This window comes from Chiloscyllium punctatum, chromosome 11 (assembly GCF_047496795.1).
Source record: "Chiloscyllium punctatum isolate Juve2018m chromosome 11, sChiPun1.3, whole genome shotgun sequence".
In the NCBI taxonomy this organism is placed as follows: Eukaryota; Metazoa; Chordata; class Chondrichthyes; order Orectolobiformes; family Hemiscylliidae; genus Chiloscyllium; species Chiloscyllium punctatum.
Window position 1 is genome coordinate 85,539,824 of NC_092749.1, and position 18,074 is coordinate 85,557,897.

Genomic DNA, 18,074 nt, shown 5'->3' on the forward strand with positions numbered 1-18,074 from the left:
AAATATCTGAAAAGCAAAGTATGTGCATCCACCCAAAGAATCTCTGTGAAGCTCTGGAGATATCTCGCTAGTCTATGCCAACCATCAAAAGAATTTTGCCACAATTTTAAAAGTCAAAAATCTTACTACCCTCGATGGAAAGGTTGGTTTTTGGCAAGTAAAACTGGACAAAAACAGTAAATTTCCAATTACATTCTGGATACCATTTGGGAAATACAGATGATTACATGTGCCATTTGACCTTTCCATGGCTCCAGAGGAACATCAGCATGAACAATGTGAGATAGGTAGTGGGTTTAGTGAAGTGGAAACTATAGTGGATGATCTGTGAGTTTGTTGATGCAGAGATACAATGAAAGAAACCATTTCTAATCTGGTCAAAGTGTGGTGCGACTGCTAGAGTTTGCCAGATGAACCTGAAGTTGAATAAAAAATAATTACATTAAAGCTGCCTGAGGTCAAGTGCATAGGCTTTGTACTGACAGCAAGAAGTCTTCACCAGCAACCCTAAAAGGTGATAGCTCCAGTGTGATGTGACAGCCAACACCTGTAAATGCAATCTAATGATTTGTTTGATTCATGTGGTATTTAGCAGATTTCTTACCCAAATTATCTTTGGAATTGAGAACTATTGTGCTAACTGGTGACCACAGTATACAGTTGTATTGGGGTATGGAACAAAAAGCAATATTCACTAAAAATCAACCAACTAATGATACCAATGCCAGTCTGAAATACTATGATGTAAATGATTAAGTCACTATACAGTGTGACATCCATAGACATGACTTGAAGCAAGCCTAGTGTAGCACGGCTGTATTTGCATCTAAAACCATAAAATAGCAGCTGTTATGTATGTTCATTTACAAATAATTTTGATATAACAATCTATAGTTATCTATTTAGAGCAGCTATTTGTAAATAAAATTGCCGTTTCATTTGAGTTTATTGTTGCTATGATAGGTGGATGTGGAAACAGTAGATTTAATTTTCTGTTATAGTAATCGCTTCCCTTGTAAAACCAGTTTGCTTGCTCAGCACAGAACTCTTTACACCACTTCCCCACTATTTCCCAAAGGGAAGAAGTTGTGAAGATGCATTTTCTTTTTAAAGACCTGGCTCATTAGTTAAAGAACAGCTCTGACACATTGGAATGGTAGTTGTAATAATTTCTATAAACTTCTCCATTCACCAGAAATTTTGCAAGCTCAGTGTTTGCACCCTTTTTTGTTTGAAGTATAAAGCTTGGAAATAAATCAATTGTGTCATGTTTGTTTATTTGTTTTTTGATGACTAGGCATGCAGATTTGAACAGTAAACCAACAGGTGGCCTTACATCCCTTTCAGATGCCCCCCCTCTGAATGCAAACTTGGTGTCTCTGGCAGGAGCACTACCTGTAAAAGATATTGACATAAAAGGTAAGTCAAGATTATTTGGCCTTTAAAATTGTGAATAATAAAATATTTATGTCGTCTATCTTATTAGTTGATGAGCGGTTATGGAAGAATTTTGAGTCATATCCTTTATTATTGTCAGTCTGGGTTATATTTAGACCCAGGTTCTAGAGATAAAGGTTCTAGTGCAATGTGCTGTGCAGTTCCTCTGTCCTCTCAAACCTCAAAAAAAGTTTCAGTAAATTTCAAAAAGTTGTTCTTTAAATTTATGATCTATCAAAATGTTGAAAGTTCAGATTTTATTTTCTAATTTAATTTTCTACATGCTATGGATATGTTTTATATAGGTTCAGTTTTTCTTGGTCGTGGTGTAAAGGGAATTAAGGGAATGTTATTGGGGAAGAGGGAGTTGAGTTCTATGATGGCTGATTTCCTGTATTTTGATACTAGTTTGGAAGCTGTGTTCTATTCATTTTTTTTAAAACTGAAAAGGCTGTTTTTCACTGGGAATTTCGCCTCATTAATTTACCATCTGTATATCTACCTGATCTATCATTAATCAAGAGATAACTACAAACCTCAATTTCTTTCTGCATTTTCTCATTTTTCCAATATTCTGTCTCCTAATTTTTTTTTCTTAATAGTTGATGTCTGACTCTTGCATTCTTTTTCCTCTCCTTTTCTAGTTACGTTTTCTCATGCCCATTCTCTGTGTATATCACTGTTTCTCTCCTCCAATGTCAAGCACTCAATCTTGTGCATAAAGTCACTCTTTAAATATATTTGTCCTACTTTCCATTTTTGGTTTTCAGTCACATTACCTAACTTGCAAGTATTGAGAACAGCATTCTGTCTTCTATTGAATCAGTGACTAATATGCATTGGTCACCGCAGAATTAATTTTAAATTGCTCTTTCCAATTTTTATAGATGCTGATACAAGCAGTAATTACTGAAATTGCCAGGAATTAGCTTTTTGCTTGCTTTGCTGATAATACTCAGTGATAAAACTAAAGTTGAGAATCCTGAAGTAGTTGTGATGCTGCTCCTTTAACACGGTTATGTTGCCCTTGTTTTTTTTTCAGTAGGGTAAAAATGCAGAGTTGCCGAGAGGTCTGGCTTTGGGTTTTAGGGCCAATTTGATTATAGCTAACAGATATTGCCTCAGGCAAAAGGCTTCCAAGTTTAGAAAAAAGCTCTTGTACAATGAAATGGGAGCGACCAGTTCTCCGAGCTCCATGTTACTCTGGTTTGGTTTGGTTTTAGCAACCAGTCTATTGTGAAGCTGCTAGACCCAAAAAAGCAGGTCCATGCTGATCCTCCCTCTCTTTGATATCTCTCCTGTGTTTGATATTTTTTACAAAGGAGTGTTTTCAGATAGGTTGTTATTCTATTTTCGGTTCTCTTTTGTTTGTTTCATTCTGTAATCATGCAAATAAATTCTGTTTTGTTTAAAGCTAAGTGGTTGGGCCAGTTGCATAAATCCTAGACTATCCACCTTACACCTGCTTAAAACAACTTGCAAAGATAGGGTCCAGGCAACTTTCTTGAAATGTTTTGAGGAGTCTGGCCTGGTTGATAACGTAATGAATGAAAAGAAGTTTCCACAGGGATTCAGTCAGTAACAGTAATATGAGCAATTCAAAATAATTACATAAACAGCCAGTAGAAACAGTATTTTAACACAATTACATATTGCTAAAATTCTCATTTCAAATCTCTACCTTAGGAGCAGGTGATGAAGAAGAATATTACGATGATGATTTTGTCAGGTATTGCAAGTTTTATCATCCTAACTTAAATGTTTATTTTCATATTCTGGCAATAAGACATACTTTCAGATGCTGAGTAAATCATTTGGTCAGTGGTCTAACTTTTATCTGAGGATCTGACTGTTGAAATACTTGAGTACTGAATTGTTTCTGAAATGCAGTGAAGGTTCAATATCAGATTTGTGCTGTTAGAGTCTGCTTGTGAGCATAAGCAAAGAGAAAGTAAAATAATTCAGAAGTTTTTCACCTGAATCGAAAACTGCTTTTAATATTAGAGAAAGAATGGTAATATGTTTGCACTAAAGCCAAGGCAAGTATATTGGAAACATTGATGGAGTCTTTTGCAGTTAAAAATAATTTAAAAGCATTGAATCACAAAACGTTGGTTTGCATGTGCATTGGTAGAAGGATGGAGTTTAAAAACAAAGAGGTTATGCTGCAGCTATTTAGGATTCTGTTGAGGCCACACCTGGAGTACAGTGTACAGTTTTGGTCTCCTTACTTGAGAATGGATATACTGGCACTGGAGGGGATGCAGAGGAAGTTCACTAATTTGATTCCGAAATTGAGAGGGCTGGTTGATGAGGAGAGAGATTGAGTAGACTGGTACTATACTCATTGGAACTTTGAACAATGAGGGGGGAGTTTTATAAAAACATGAAGGGAATGGATAAGATAGAAGCAAGGAGGTTGTTTCCACTGGCAGATGAAACTTGAACGAAGGGGCAAAGCCTCAAAATAAAGGTGAGCAGATTCAGGACTGAGTTGAGGAGGAACTTCTTCATTCAAAGGGTTGTGAATCTGTGAAGTTCCCTACTTCATGAAGCAGTTGAGGCTACCTCGTTAAATGTTTTTAAGGCGAAGATAGATATAAAGGAATTAAGGGTTATGGTGAGCAGGCAGGTAAGCTGAGCTGATTTCCCAAAAAGATCAGCCATGATCATATTGGCAGAGCATGCTCAGCAGGCCAGATGGTCTACTACTGCTGTTGTTTCTGACATTTGTACCATACATTCATAGAGGGCAAATTGTCGAGAAAACATATGGAGTATTGTATTCAGATCTGGCCACAGTAATAGTGATAATGTAAGCATTTATAAACATTCAGAAAAGGGAAGACCTCGTTGCAAGCTGGAGTTAACAGCAGCATGATGATATTTGTGAGACTTAGATATTCCGTATTAGACAGTGCCTTAATAGTTTTTTTTCTTTTTATTAACTATAAAGGATGTGCTCCTTTTCACTTTATTAAGATTATACTCTCGATTTTCTTTGTTGTCAGCTATGCATTTTTAACCCATTCCTAATTGCCCTTAAGGTGGTGATGAGTCACTTTTCTTGAATTGCTGTAGCCCATGTTACATAGCTACAACTACAGTTATGTTGGGAAGGGAGTTCTAGGCTTTTGACCAGTAATTGTGATGGAGTGGCAATATAGTTCACATCCAGGTGATTGATTACTTTGAGGGAAAGTTGAGGTGATGGTGTTTCCGTGCATCTACTGCCATTGTCCTAGGTAGTTAATTCAGTATTCAACTGTAGTGTACAGTGTAAGAATAATTTGTTATCTCTTTACCCTATAGTTTCTGCCAAGAGTGGACATTGCACTGTAATTTAGAGCATCAGCAACAGAGAAATACAACTAGGGATCTGTAGCTCGCTAATATGTTCCCAGTTTATATCTACAGTTGCATTCCCTGTGAAGCCCCTTCACCATCCATCCCTGAAGAAGTCTTTTGACCATAAATCCCTGGAAAAGCCTCTTGCCTTTTCTTTTGTCTTCATTCCTTCAAGGGATGTGAATGCCTTTGGCATGGCCAGCAGTGTTGCGCATCCCTAATTGTCCTTTAACCTATTGATTTTACCAAACCATTTCAAAGGGCAGTTAAAAGTCAGCCATGCTGCTGGGGATTTGGAGCCACATATAGACCAGACTAAGAATGACAGCTTTTCCTCCCTTAGAGACATTAGTGAACCATATTGTTTTTTACACCAGTGGTATTAATCCAATGATATTGTCACTCTGTCTTTGTCTTAGTGGCAGTCAGCGTTCAGATAAAACCAAGAGTGAAGTGAGCATTGGTGAAGAAATTGAAGAGGATATTTCTGTGGAGGGGGAGGATCTTTGTACTGATGATAAGGTTTGCAGAACTACTGAGTATAAATAAAAATATTCAAGAACTGTGTGCCTTTTGAAATCTAATAAAGTGGCTTTTGAGAATATAATCTTATCAATGAATAGTGACAGATTAAGTATTAGCTGAATATAAATATTTCATTGCTCTAAGAAGCTGCTAAATGTTTATTAATGGCAGTCTATATTTTTACTCATTTTATAAATAGCTGTGCCAGTCTTAAATTAGTCTAATCTTTTAGATGAAAACTAGTTTAAACAGCATTATTCCTTGTGATTTTTAAAACATGTTAATACAGTTTGCAATAACTTTACTATTTTTTCTGTGAAAATGTTTTAGTGACTTTTGTTTTATATTTTGTAGGTCGACGATTTGACACTGGACCACACCATTTCTCACTTAAGTGATGTGGCAGATTATATAGAGGAAGTTGCGTAATAGCTTCATAATGAATAATTAGTTCACTGTACAGATAAATGAGTAGTTTTTTGGTCACTTCTGGTGTTCTGAAGAAGCTCTGAAGCAATGGAAATGGAATTAGGCTGATATAGAATCCCTCCGTTAGCAGACAGTTGGTTGAATTTCTTAAAATCAGTTCATCCAAATGAAAACCAAAGACCATGTGTTATACTCAAAACCGATGCAATCAGAATGGTACTGAATAGTGCCAATGGGGGAGTCTGAAAGTGTCCTCGGACTGTCTTCCAGTATCCACGAGAAGAGGCTTATACTCCTTTAGAAAGGATCAGTTTGGTCCGAAATTGTAATGTGTATAAATATATTAAGTAAAAATTATTTTTAATGTAGATTTATTTTTTGAATATTCCATGTGTTTTTATTGCATAAAGTCTTATCAAAAGTCTCTCTCTAATCTTTGTAGAGCTGCATGAAAACTTTTAAATGGGTAATTATTTCTCAAAAAATGCAACATTAATCAATTACTGGTAATAACATCTAGTGTTAAATTGGTTTGTATTAAATTTATTTGAATTCTTTTGGCATTTGGCAACCTATTAATTAGTATTCATATTCAGAATATTCCAAACTGTAGAGCAGCAGCTAATGCTACTTAGTTAACTTTGGAATTAGATGGTGATGAAAAAAAAAGGATACTTCCTGCTACTTTTTTTACTCTATGATTGCTGCTGGATTTGTTTGTGTGGGCGTTGACTGAGACCGTAATGGTTACGATATGATGAGCCAGTGTTCATTAGGTTCACAGATGAAGTGCAGCCATTTTCTTGAAAATCAGAAACCTGCCATTTCCCCTCGACCTTTATTCCAGTGTGCTCAGCATCTGTATAAAAGAGTGGGCAGGATACAAAATTGCTAAATACTGATATCATCTGTTATGTGTGTCCTTGAGCAAAGCCTGTTATGGAAATTGGAGCTGTGTTTCAATTGCACAGGGACACTATCTTGTTTTTATTGCATTAACTAAAGTATGGAGATTCCTGAAGTTGTTAATTAACATTTGTATTTCATTCAAATAAATTGACAGCCTCTGTTCAAAGTGTTCTCGAGGCAGTGAGAATTATGTTGTTTTGCTATTTTTTTTAAAAGCCCATTGTTCTGGATGACAACATTGAAAAAGTTTATATTTCACAAAAATGCTCATTTGGATTTTTCATATTTTCAATACTTTTATTAAACGTTATTGGAGGCCTCAGCTACAGTCAAAAAGCTAGGTTTGGCATTGGTAGTTTTGCCCATCACTTGTTACTTAAAAGTGCATCCTGCATTGTAAGCGAAGTGCTAAAATGCACAACCCCCTGTCCTCCCCTCTCCCCAATATGTCAATATATTAAATCTAAAAAGCTTCAGTAATAAAATTATATTGGAATGTTTTTCAATCCTATTTAGAAACTAGAGGATACCTTGTTATCTTGAATGTGGTCTAATTAATTATCAATGGAAAAATTAAATGTTATAATTACATCTGAGAAACAGAATAGAAAAGAGTTGGGATTGCAGATAGAGAAAGAGACACACAAACAGAAGATTGGTCAGGATTTTAACTTCCATTCACTTACACAGACTTAAAATCACCCTTCAGGCTGATGCTGCATGTCGTACTGAGGGAGGTGTATCCTCTTAGATGAAGATTTAAGATCTCTGCATCATTCAAAGTAGAGTCGCGTAAATCTGTGATTTTTGCCAATTTATTCTTGAAACAACATCAGGTGTGCAATGCTATTGCATTTTCCTACAATATATGTACTACAGTTTAAAGTGTTTATAAGTTTACTACAATGTTTTTGAGCAGTCATAAAGGGCACAATGTAAATGCTTGTTTTTTAGTTTCTGATTGTCCTGATATTTAATACATAACTGGTTATCGTAACATTATGAGATCTTCACCAATGTGATTCATTGATTGCAAGTTTCAAACAAATATCATCTGATACTAATTGATATGGTCTTACAAAAGTGTAAAGAAAATGTGATGAGTAGTATTCTCCAAGCCTCAGCTTTTCACTATATCAATTAATCACCTCCATGAAGGACTATGTTGTTGAATATTAAAGCTTGTGGGTGACACTAAATTGGGACATACAAGTTCAAATAGGATCAGGAAGTTCAAAGAGATATAAGTAACTTGAGATCAGTGGGCAAACTGGTGATCTATTTCAATATTAAATAATCACTTATAATCCAAGAAAAGCAAATTGTTATATTTTTTTAATGGCATTAGACTTAGAAACTGGTGGAGCAAAGTGCCTTCGATAACAAGGTGGACAAACCACTTAAAGCCAATTCAAAGAAACAAAAGAACTACAACCTTGAGATGCCATAGCATCCCTATCTCTGGGCCAGAAGTTGCGGATTTAAGCCCCCCTCAGGTCTTGGATGATAAACACAGGAGACTTTCCTGGTCAAACTGAACCTCGTGACGACTCCAGCACAGAGCCATGCCAACCTAAAAGACTCCAAGTGCAGCTTCTTGCGAGGAGCAGGAATTACCCTCATTCTGAGATGTTATTAAAATAAAACCAAATGCTGGGGAAACTCTGGCAGCATCCATAAAGAGAGAAATAGAGATAGTATTTTAAGTTCAGATGGATGTTCATAAATCATTTCAAGATAGGTTATTAAGTTTTATTATAGCTATATGTATTAGCTACAGGAACTCCCATTCTTAATGGCAATGCAAATCTACCTACATGAAATGGGCCTTCTCAAGGGCTACTAGGGATGGACAATAACCTAGCAAACAGCGATGTTGTTGATGGCAAACCAACAGAGAAAATAGGAGTAGGTCATTTGGCCCTTTGAGCCTGCTGTGCTCAAAGTATAATCACAGCTGATCATCCAATTTTATATCCTGTTCCTGCTTTCTCCCTTTATGTTTTGATCAGTTTAGCCCTAAGAACTGAATGTTTGTAAGGAGTTAGATTCAATGTTTTGGCCACAACAGCTTTATTTGGCATAGAATTCCTCAGGCTAATCACTTTCCCAGTGAAGAACTTCCTCCTCATCTCTGTTCTACGTGGTCAATCAGGAACATTCTTCCTATGTTTACCCTGACTATTCCTGTTAGAAGTTTATTGGTTTCTGAGATCCCTCCCTCATTTTTCTAATCTCCAGTTAATATAGTTCCAACTGATCCAGTTTCTTTTCGTATGTCAGTCCTGCCATCCCAGTGATTATTTTGATAAGTCTTTGCAGTCCCACATAGCCCAGAATATCCTCACATAAGAAAACTAAAACTGCACACAATACTCCAGGTGTGATCTCACCAAGGCCCTGAATAATTGCAGTAAGTCATCCCTGCTCATATACTCAAATTTGCTCTGAAGGTTAACATACCATTTGCCTTTTCACCACTTGCCACATTTAAGCGCTTATTTTGTATGATTGGTGTGCAAGGACTATACTTAACCCTTGGCCCAATCCAATGTAATTCATGTAATCTGCCTTCCTGCTTTGCTATCAAAGTGGATAACCTCATATTTATCCACAATATACTTCATCTGTCATGCATTTGCCCACTCTCTCAACTTGACCAACTCATACTGAAGTATCTCTGTATCCTCCTGACAGTTCACCCTTCACTCAGCTATGCGTTGTTAGCAAACTTGGAAATATTACAGTTAAATCCTTAACCTAAATCATTAATATATAATATGAATAACTGGAGTCCAAGCACTGATTCCTATGGTATCCTTCTAGTCACTGGCTGCCACTCAGAAAATGACTTGTTTATTCCTACTCTTTGTTTCCTGTCTACCAACCTGTTCTCTATCCATGTCAGTACACTACCCCAAACGCATGCATTTTAATTTTAAATTATAATCTCTTATGTGGGCCTTACATAAAGCTTTCTGCAATGCCTGTATTTCATGAATGAATTTTTAAAAGCGCAGCATAGAACTGGCAGTCAAGGGTGGTTCACTGATACTAGAAAACGAATGAACATGTGACAAATAATGTGTTGAGCTTAATAGCTTGTGACTTGCTGCCCTGTATCTATTCTCTTCATGTAGCTTTCCTGATTTATCTTTCATCAGAAGTATTGCCTCCTGAAGAGGACTTTCCCTAATGAGGGCACATTAATTTACTTTTATTTCTGGTAGATGGTAGTTTATCTATATCAATCATCCACTTTAACCTTCTTGACATATTAATGCAAAGCAAGTACATACGTTGTATGAAAAATAACTATATTAATTTAATCCCTGACCTTGCCCTTGATTTTCTTGATGTAAGTCCTGTCTCTATTGGGCTTTGCTTGTTACTGGTTCACTGGTCATACGTGTATTTTTCTGGTGGTGGAAGTATTGAATATAGTTTTTTGCACATGGTGTCTTTACTGGGTCACTGCACATTTACATACGCACAACACAGATATTGTAGGAAAGTATAAGCACTACTGCTGTGTACTGGTAGTGTGGGGAGAAAATATTATAAGCAAGGGATTGAGAGCCCCCTCAGTTTAGGGACTGAATAAAAGATAAATGGGATTCCTGTGGAGCAGATTTTATTTCCAGAGTCTTCCCACAGGTGCTAAGTCCCTCTGGCAGAATTGTTGGACTTAATGAATACCTAAAAAAAATTGTCAGGATGGTCACCACCCTTCTTGAAGTCAGTACTTTTAAAGTTTATGTCTTGGTGAGACTCATTTCCTGCTCCCCTCTAACACATGCATCGATACAGGATGCTGTTCATCAATTTAGTAATTTCAATGTGGAAGCCTGAGATAAGTGATCCTGCCATTTCCTGAGCTGTTTGGAATTACCTGTCTCTGCAGAGAGTGAAAGTCAATACTAATCAGCTAATGTCAAGTCTATAGTGAAATATTGATGGATACCCAGCCCCTGGAAATGAAGATAAAAATTTAGGAAGGGAAGGAAAGAGTCAGTTATGAAACATGAGAGAATGGTAGAAACAGAATTAATACTTTTTCCAGTTCTGGATGAAAGCAAGAAGCAACACCGAAATGGTCATCAATGTATTGGAAAGGATTTACCATATATACTCATGTAATAGTCAATCTCATGTAAACATTAACATCCTATTTTTGGCCAAAAAAATCTAGAATTTTCCACATACCTCATAAAAATTGACCCCTGTTCTTCACAGATTAATATTTATGAGTCAGTCTGCCAGTGTCTCACTGTTCTTCAGGTTTTCAGAATTACCATAATTCATTGTGTTTTCTTTATTTATTTGTTCAGAGATCAATTGGGCTTCTAATGATATGGTATGAATTTTGACGGGCATGAATTTCAGCCCCTCAAAAGTAATATCCATGTAATAGTCAACCCCATAAATTTAACTCTTTAAAAAGTAGTCAAAGAAATTTGACTATTACTCAAGTATATACAGTATCCAAGGAGGTCTGAGTGGTTATTGATATGCTCAGCTTCATTTTCTAACTCAAGATAAAGGGAAGCTAGTGGTGTTCCAGTTATATAGAGATCAATCAGATTAATCCAGAGTTAATTTTGTTTTGAGTACTGCACTGTAGGAATATTGGGTTTGGACAATGTACAACACAGGTATACTAAAATAATATGGTGATTGAAGTGTTAACCTATGTGCCATGATCAGTGTGTCGATATCCCTTTTAGAGTCACAGTATATCGATATTAAGAAATATGCGTTTGACATTGCAATAAACATTGCATCACAGCATGTGGCCTGAGGGTATAAAGGTCTTCGATGTAATCTTATTAGAAACAAAAACCGTCATTGCTGGAAAAGCTCAGCAGGTCTGGCAGCAGCTGTGAATAGAAATCAGAGTCAAAGTTTTAGGTCTGATGATCCTTTGTCAGAATTGATAGTATCTAGGAAAGTGTCGGTTATATGTCGGGTAGGAGGTAAGGAGTAAACAATAGGTGGGGTTAGAGCCCAAAGAGAGTTGGACAGACAAAGGAGTAGATAGTGATCTGCTTAGGAGAGTGAATAGCTGTTAATGGAGACTGTTTGTGACAAACAATAGGTAGTATGTAATGGCAAAAGTGAGGATTGCGGATGCTGAAGATCAGAGTCTAGACTAGAGTGGTGCTGGAAAAGCAGAGCAGGTCAGGCAGCATCAGAGGAGCAGGAAAATCGACGTTTTGAGCAAAAGCCCAGGAATGAAGGCAGGGAGCCTCCGGGGTGGAGAGATAAATGGGAGGGAGTAGGGGGTGGGGCTGGGGCAAAGGTAGCTTAGAGTACAATAGGTGAATGGGGGCGGGGATGAAGGTGATAGGTCAGAGAGGAGTGTGGAGCGGATAGGTGGAAGGAAAATTAGCAGGTAGGACAGGTCATGAGGATAGTGCTGAGCTGGAAGGTTGGAACTGGGGTAAGGTGGGGAAAGGGGAAATGAGGAAACTGGTGAAGTCCACATTGATGCCCTGGGGTTGAAGTGTTCTGAGGTGGAAGATGAGGCATTCTTCCTCAAGGCATCAGGTGGTGAGTGAATAATGGTGGAGGAGGCCCAAGACCTGCACACCCTCAGCAGAGTGGGAGGGGGAGTTGAAATGTTGGGCCATGGGGTGGTGGGATTGATTGATGTGGATGTCCCGGAGATGTTCCCTAAAGTGCTCTGCAAGAAGGCGTCCAGTCTCCCCAATGTAAAGGAAACCGCATCGGGAGCAACGGATGCAATAAATAACATTGATGGATGTGCAGGTGAAACTTTGATGGATGTGGAAGGTTCCTTTGAGGCCTTAGTTGGAGATGAGGGGGGTGGTGTGGGTGCAGGTTTTGCAATTCCTGCGGTGGCAGGGGAAGGTGTCAGGAAGGAAGGGTGGGTTGTTTGGGGGGTGTGGACCTGATCAGGTAGTCACAGATGGAACGGTCTTTGCAGAAGGTGGAAAGGAGTGGGGAGGGAAATATATCCCTGGTGGAGGGGTCCGTTTAGAGGTGGCGGAAATGTTGGCGGATGATGCGGTTTATGCGAAGGTTGGTAGGGTGGAAGGTGAGGACCAGGGGGGTTCTGTCCTTGTTGCAGTTGGAGGGGTGGGGTTTGAGGGCAGAGGTGCGGGACGTGGACACGCTGCATTGGAGGGCATCTTCAACCATTTGGGAAGGGAAAAACATTGATTCTCCTGCTCGGATGCTGCCTGACCTGCTGTGCTTTTCCAGCACCACTCTAATCTAGTATGTAATGGCAGACTATGTGAATGACAACCTTTATTGGGGGTCAGTTGAAGCATGACACACTCATGGGAGCATACTGCTGTTTGTAACCAAACGGTTTAATGTGAACTCACACATTACTGTCTGTGTGGACATAATATTTGTATATATTAGTGAGCTATAATAAAAGTCTGATCCTCTATTACGACATTATCCACATTTTATTCCTTATGCTGTGAAAGATAACATATACATTACAGCATCAGTTAAAGACGCCCAGCTGGTGGCAAAATCCACATCAAGCTTAAGATAATAAGTTGTATTTGCATATTAATTTGCATTTATAAGATTTTGTTGTTCCTCTATTGCCATGCAGTTTTATTCCAACATCTAAGAATTGGGTTTCAAGACAAACTGGTTGAGGAAAAGGCAAGGTCAAGGGCTGTTTTTAAGCTTAAGCTCCTTTAGAACTCTGTTTATTCCTTATTAAAGCTAAGTGCACGTGGTAATCAGCAACTGGGCATTAGACAATAGGTGCAGGAGTAGGGCATTCATTCTGATCATGGCTGATCATCCACAATCAGTATCCTGTTCCTGCCTTATCCCCATAACCCTTGATTCCAATATCTTTAAGAACCCTATCCAACTCTTTCTTGAAAGTATCCAGAGACTTGGCCTCACTGCCTTCAGGGGCAGAACATTCCACACACCCACCACTCTCTGGGTGAAGAAGTTTCTCCTCAACTCTGCTCTAAATGGTCTACCCCTTACTTTTAAACTGTGTCCTCTCGTTCTGGACTTACCCATCAGCAGAAACACGCTTCCTGCTTCCAGAGTGTTGAATCCTTTAATAATCTTGTACATCTCAATCAGATCCCCTCTCATCCTTCTAAACTCAAGTGTATACAAGCCCAGTTGCTCCAATCTTTCAACATAGGTAGTCCGCCATTCTGGGAATTAACCTTATAAACCTATGCTGCACTCTGTCAATAGCCAGAATGTCCTTCCTCAAATTTGGAGACCAAAATTGCACACAGTACTCCAGGTGCGGTCACATCAGGGCCCTGTACAGCTGCAGAAGGACCTCTTTGCTCCTATATTCAATTCCTCTTGTTATGAAGGCCAGTATGCCATTAGCTTTCTTCACTGCCTGCTGTACCTGCATGCTTGATTTCATTGGCTGATGTATAAGAACACCTAGATCTCATTGTACTTACCCTTTACCTAACTTGACTCCATTTAGATAGTATTGAATATTGTGGTTCCATTAAAATTATTCTGTCCATGTGCTTCTCTCTTCACTTCAGCTTAATTGCACACATTGTTATTTATGCCCAGTAGGGTGAAACGTCATTTCATCCTCACTAGGGGTCACTCTAGGGTCTTAAACCCTTTACACATTTGTTTAAAATCATAGAAACATTCAAATATAGATGATATATAGAAGTTATTTCCCTACGAAAGGCATTCAGAAGAGGAACCGCAATATTGAAATTGGAACTGGATCATTGAGCACTATATATTCTGTTTCAAAAGTTATGATGAAGTACAATTTGATTGAATTGTTTGCAAAATTGAGGCCCAGGTTTTCTGGTCAGTTCCAGAAATGTTAGCCAGTGCAGACTACATTGTACTTTTCCACTTAGCATGTCAGTTCCACTTTGAATCATGTAATGAATAGATAGGAGGCCAAGTGGTGAGTTAATTGCAGAATGAGAAACCTGCTTGGCCTTATTCTGGCAATTTCACACCCTCAAGCCTTACAATGTTCACTTTTAGGAGCAAGTGAGGACTGCAGATGCTGGACATCAGAACTGAAAGTGTGTTGCTGGAAAAGCGCAGCAGGTCAGGCAGCATCCAAGGAGCAGGAGAATCGATGTTTCGGGTATGAGCCCTTCTTCAGGACCCAGGAGAAGGGCTCATGCCCGAAACATCGATTCTCCTGCTCTTTGGATGCTGCCTGACCTGCTGCAATGTTCACTTTTAACAATGGTCCACCTCTTCCTCATACCTGACAATGCTCACCATGCCTCAGCTATCCACCCCCCCACCCACACCCTACTCCCACTCCCAGACAATGCTCACACCCTTAACCCCAATACTGTTCATCCCTGCCTGTCAGGTCTTACTTGCCCTCCTTAAGCTCATCCTCCATCCCTCAATCTCCTGTGTTCCAGTGGAAAGAAACCCTGCATATCCTCATAACCCCAAATGGAGTGTACATGTTGTCACAAAGGAGAATGAACATGATGGGTAGATGAGGTAAGCATTGGCTGGAGAGAACGTAAACATTTCCCGCAATGTTGCTTCAGGCAGGTAAACATTGCCAGGAGTGATGATTAAATTATTAGGTGGTTGGGTGGGTGAACGCTGTGTGAACAGGGTTGAAAATTGTTGAGAGGGTTAAGTATTATTGAGAGGTTGATGACTATTCTTGACAGGTGTTTGAGCATTATTGGGGAGTGGGAAGGGGTAAATGAATGTTATGAGAGAGGTATTGAGCAATATCAATGTGGGTGAATATTAAAAACATACAAACAAGGAACCAGAGTAGGCCATTCAGCCCAGCGAGCAGGCTCTGCTATTCAATAAGGCTGTGGCTGATCTGATTTTAACCTCATCTTTACAGTCCTGCATATTCCCAATAATCTTTCATCCCCTTCCTAATCAAGAATATACCTATCTCTCCCTTATAAATATTTAAAGATTCTCTATCTATTGCCTGGTGAGGAAGGGAAATCTAAATACCTTCAACCCTCTTGGAGAAAGAAAATCTCATCTCTGTTTTAAATGGGCTCACCCTTATTTTTAAATTATGACTTCTAAATTCTCCTTTCAACATCCATCCAGTCATGACCCCTAACGATCTTATGTTTCAATTGAGTCACATTTGACTCTTAGTAAACCATCTCTGAACTGCTTCCAATGCATCAACATCAACTTATGTATGATAAGTACAGTACACAGTATTCCAAATGTGAGAAACAAAGCTCACACATTTCAATAATTGCAGTCCGAGACAAAATCTGAATCAGCAGTGTCCTTTATTTTACACTTGCAAGTGGGTGAGATGTCCAGTGCCTATAAGGTAGAGGACATACACACACCAAATTCAATTCATACATAATATTTATATGATTTGATGTCTTTTGTTTTACATTGCTTCTCCCCTGTTTACATCCTCCACTTCCCTAAGACCGGCCCCCATTACCCCTGTGTATCTCTTGCCTTATCCGGCCTTGTCTCTGATGAAATGCTTATTTCTGGCCTCACAAGGCTTTTTGACTTCATCCTGCTGTAGGTCATTGTTAGGCATATTCTTTCTTCATCATTGTCTACCCCCTTCATCTGTGCCTTTCCCGAGGCCATTCTGATCCCTATGACCCTTTTAATTGGGGTTTGTTCCTGTGTTTTTGTAAAGGTGGGAAGCAGATGTTTATACCTACTGTTTGTACAGGCGTATCTAGCTTAACTTCATCCCCTCCCAACATCTCATCTATTTGCCCGTAATGTCTATCATTGTTTTGCTGGCACATCTCATTCTGACATACAATTTTAGCTAATACAAAAACAATTATATATTTCCTCCACATCGTTTCCATTCTTGTTGACTCAGCTCTTGGCTAAAACAATTACACATTGGTGTGAGCTCATTTACTTTGTAAAATGGAATTGCAGAAGTAACATTATTTCCCCCACATCCCACACAAATAACTGAAGTATAACATCCCTGCTCTTGCATTTAATTCCCCTCACAATAAAACATAACGTTCTGTTAGTTTTTCTGATTACTTGCTGTACCTGCATACTAATCTATAATTCATGCACTGGGATACCTAGGTATTTCTGCATCGCAGAGCTCTGCAAACTCTCATCATTAAGATAGTATCCTTATTTTTATTCTTTCTGTTAAAATGGACTATTTCACACTTTCCCTCATTGACCTCCACTTGCCAGATTTTGTCCCACTCACTTAACCCTTTATAGCTTTATGTCCTCTTCGCAACTTGCGTTCCTATCTTTGTGTCGTCACAAATTTAGCTACCATACCTTCAATCACTTGTTCCAAATGATTTATATAGATTACAGACTTGTGGCCCCAGAACTGACCCCAATGGCACACCACTTGCGACATCCTGCCAGCCTGAAAAACATCATATATTCTCATTCTTTGCTTTCTGTGAGCAAGCTAATTTTCTACCCATGCCAATAGACTACCCCCTAAATAATGAGATTTGATTTCCTGCAAAGTTAAAAAATCACACAACACCAGGTTATAGTCCAACAGGTTTAATTGGAAGCACCCTAGCTTTCGGAGCGACGCTCCTTCATCAGGTGATAGTGGAGGGCTCGATCGTAACACAGAATTTATAGCAAAAATTTGCAGTGTGATGTAACTGAATTTTTGCTATAAATTCTGTGTTATGATCGAGCCCTCCACTATCACCTGATGAAGGAGCGTCGCTCCAAAAGCTAGTGTGCTTCCAATTAAACCTGTTGGACTATAACCTGCTGTTGTGATTTTTAACTTTGTACACCCCAGTCCAACACCGGCATCTCCAAATCATGACTATTATTTCCGGCAGTAATCTTCAATCTGGTACCTAATCAAATGCCTTCTGGAAATCTAAATACAATACACCCACTGCTTTCCCTTTAACAACAGCACAAGTTACTTCTTCAAAAACCTCCTGCAAATTAGGTAAAAATCACTTCCATTGACAAAACAATGTTGACTCTGATTACTTTGAATTTAGCCACACACCCTAATATTTACTAATAGCTTCAAACAGTTTCCCAATGGAAGATGTTAAGCTGACTCACAGTTTTCTGCTTTCTGCCTCCCTTTTTTTGCAAAAAGGCATTACGTTTACTATTTTCCATTCTAAAGGAATCTTCCCTGAATTTAATGGGTTTTAGAAAATTAAAGCCAATATTTCACAAGCTACTTCTTTTAAGACATAGGATAAAATCCATTAGGATCTGGAGAATTGTTATCTTGCAGATGCTGTAACCTGGAGTAGGCTGGAGGAACAGCAGAAAATGAGCAGTGCACTAACAGATCTTCAAAGTGGACTTTATCATGATGACAAAGTAATTGGAATGCTTGATCACAAGACTGTAGGGCAGTGAGTCTCAGGTCACTGAAATGCAATCTATTCCACTGCTGGAGTGGTCAGCACCAGGACTGTTATAATATTTCT

General features: G+C 38.6%; 1 protein-coding gene across 7 annotated transcripts in view; it reads left to right on the forward strand.

Moving 5' to 3' along the window:
- The window catches only part of cep43 (centrosomal protein 43), a 113,750-nt gene extending 106,915 nt beyond the window's left edge, over positions 1-6,835 (forward strand). For 6 of the 7 annotated variants that reach the window (XM_072581170.1, XM_072581171.1, XM_072581172.1 and 3 more), the window contains 4 exons: positions 1,298-1,419; positions 3,124-3,166; positions 5,205-5,307; positions 5,665-6,835. In XM_072581170.1, the coding sequence (XP_072437271.1) occupies positions 1,298-1,419; positions 3,124-3,166; positions 5,205-5,307; positions 5,665-5,739 (343 nt within the window). In that variant the 3' untranslated portion in view covers positions 5,740-6,835. The remainder of the gene's footprint in view (positions 1-1,297; positions 1,420-3,123; positions 3,167-5,204; positions 5,308-5,664) is intronic. The other variant, XM_072581175.1, reaches the window with a different exon arrangement.
- The last annotated feature ends 11,239 nt before the right edge of the window (positions 6,836-18,074 follow it).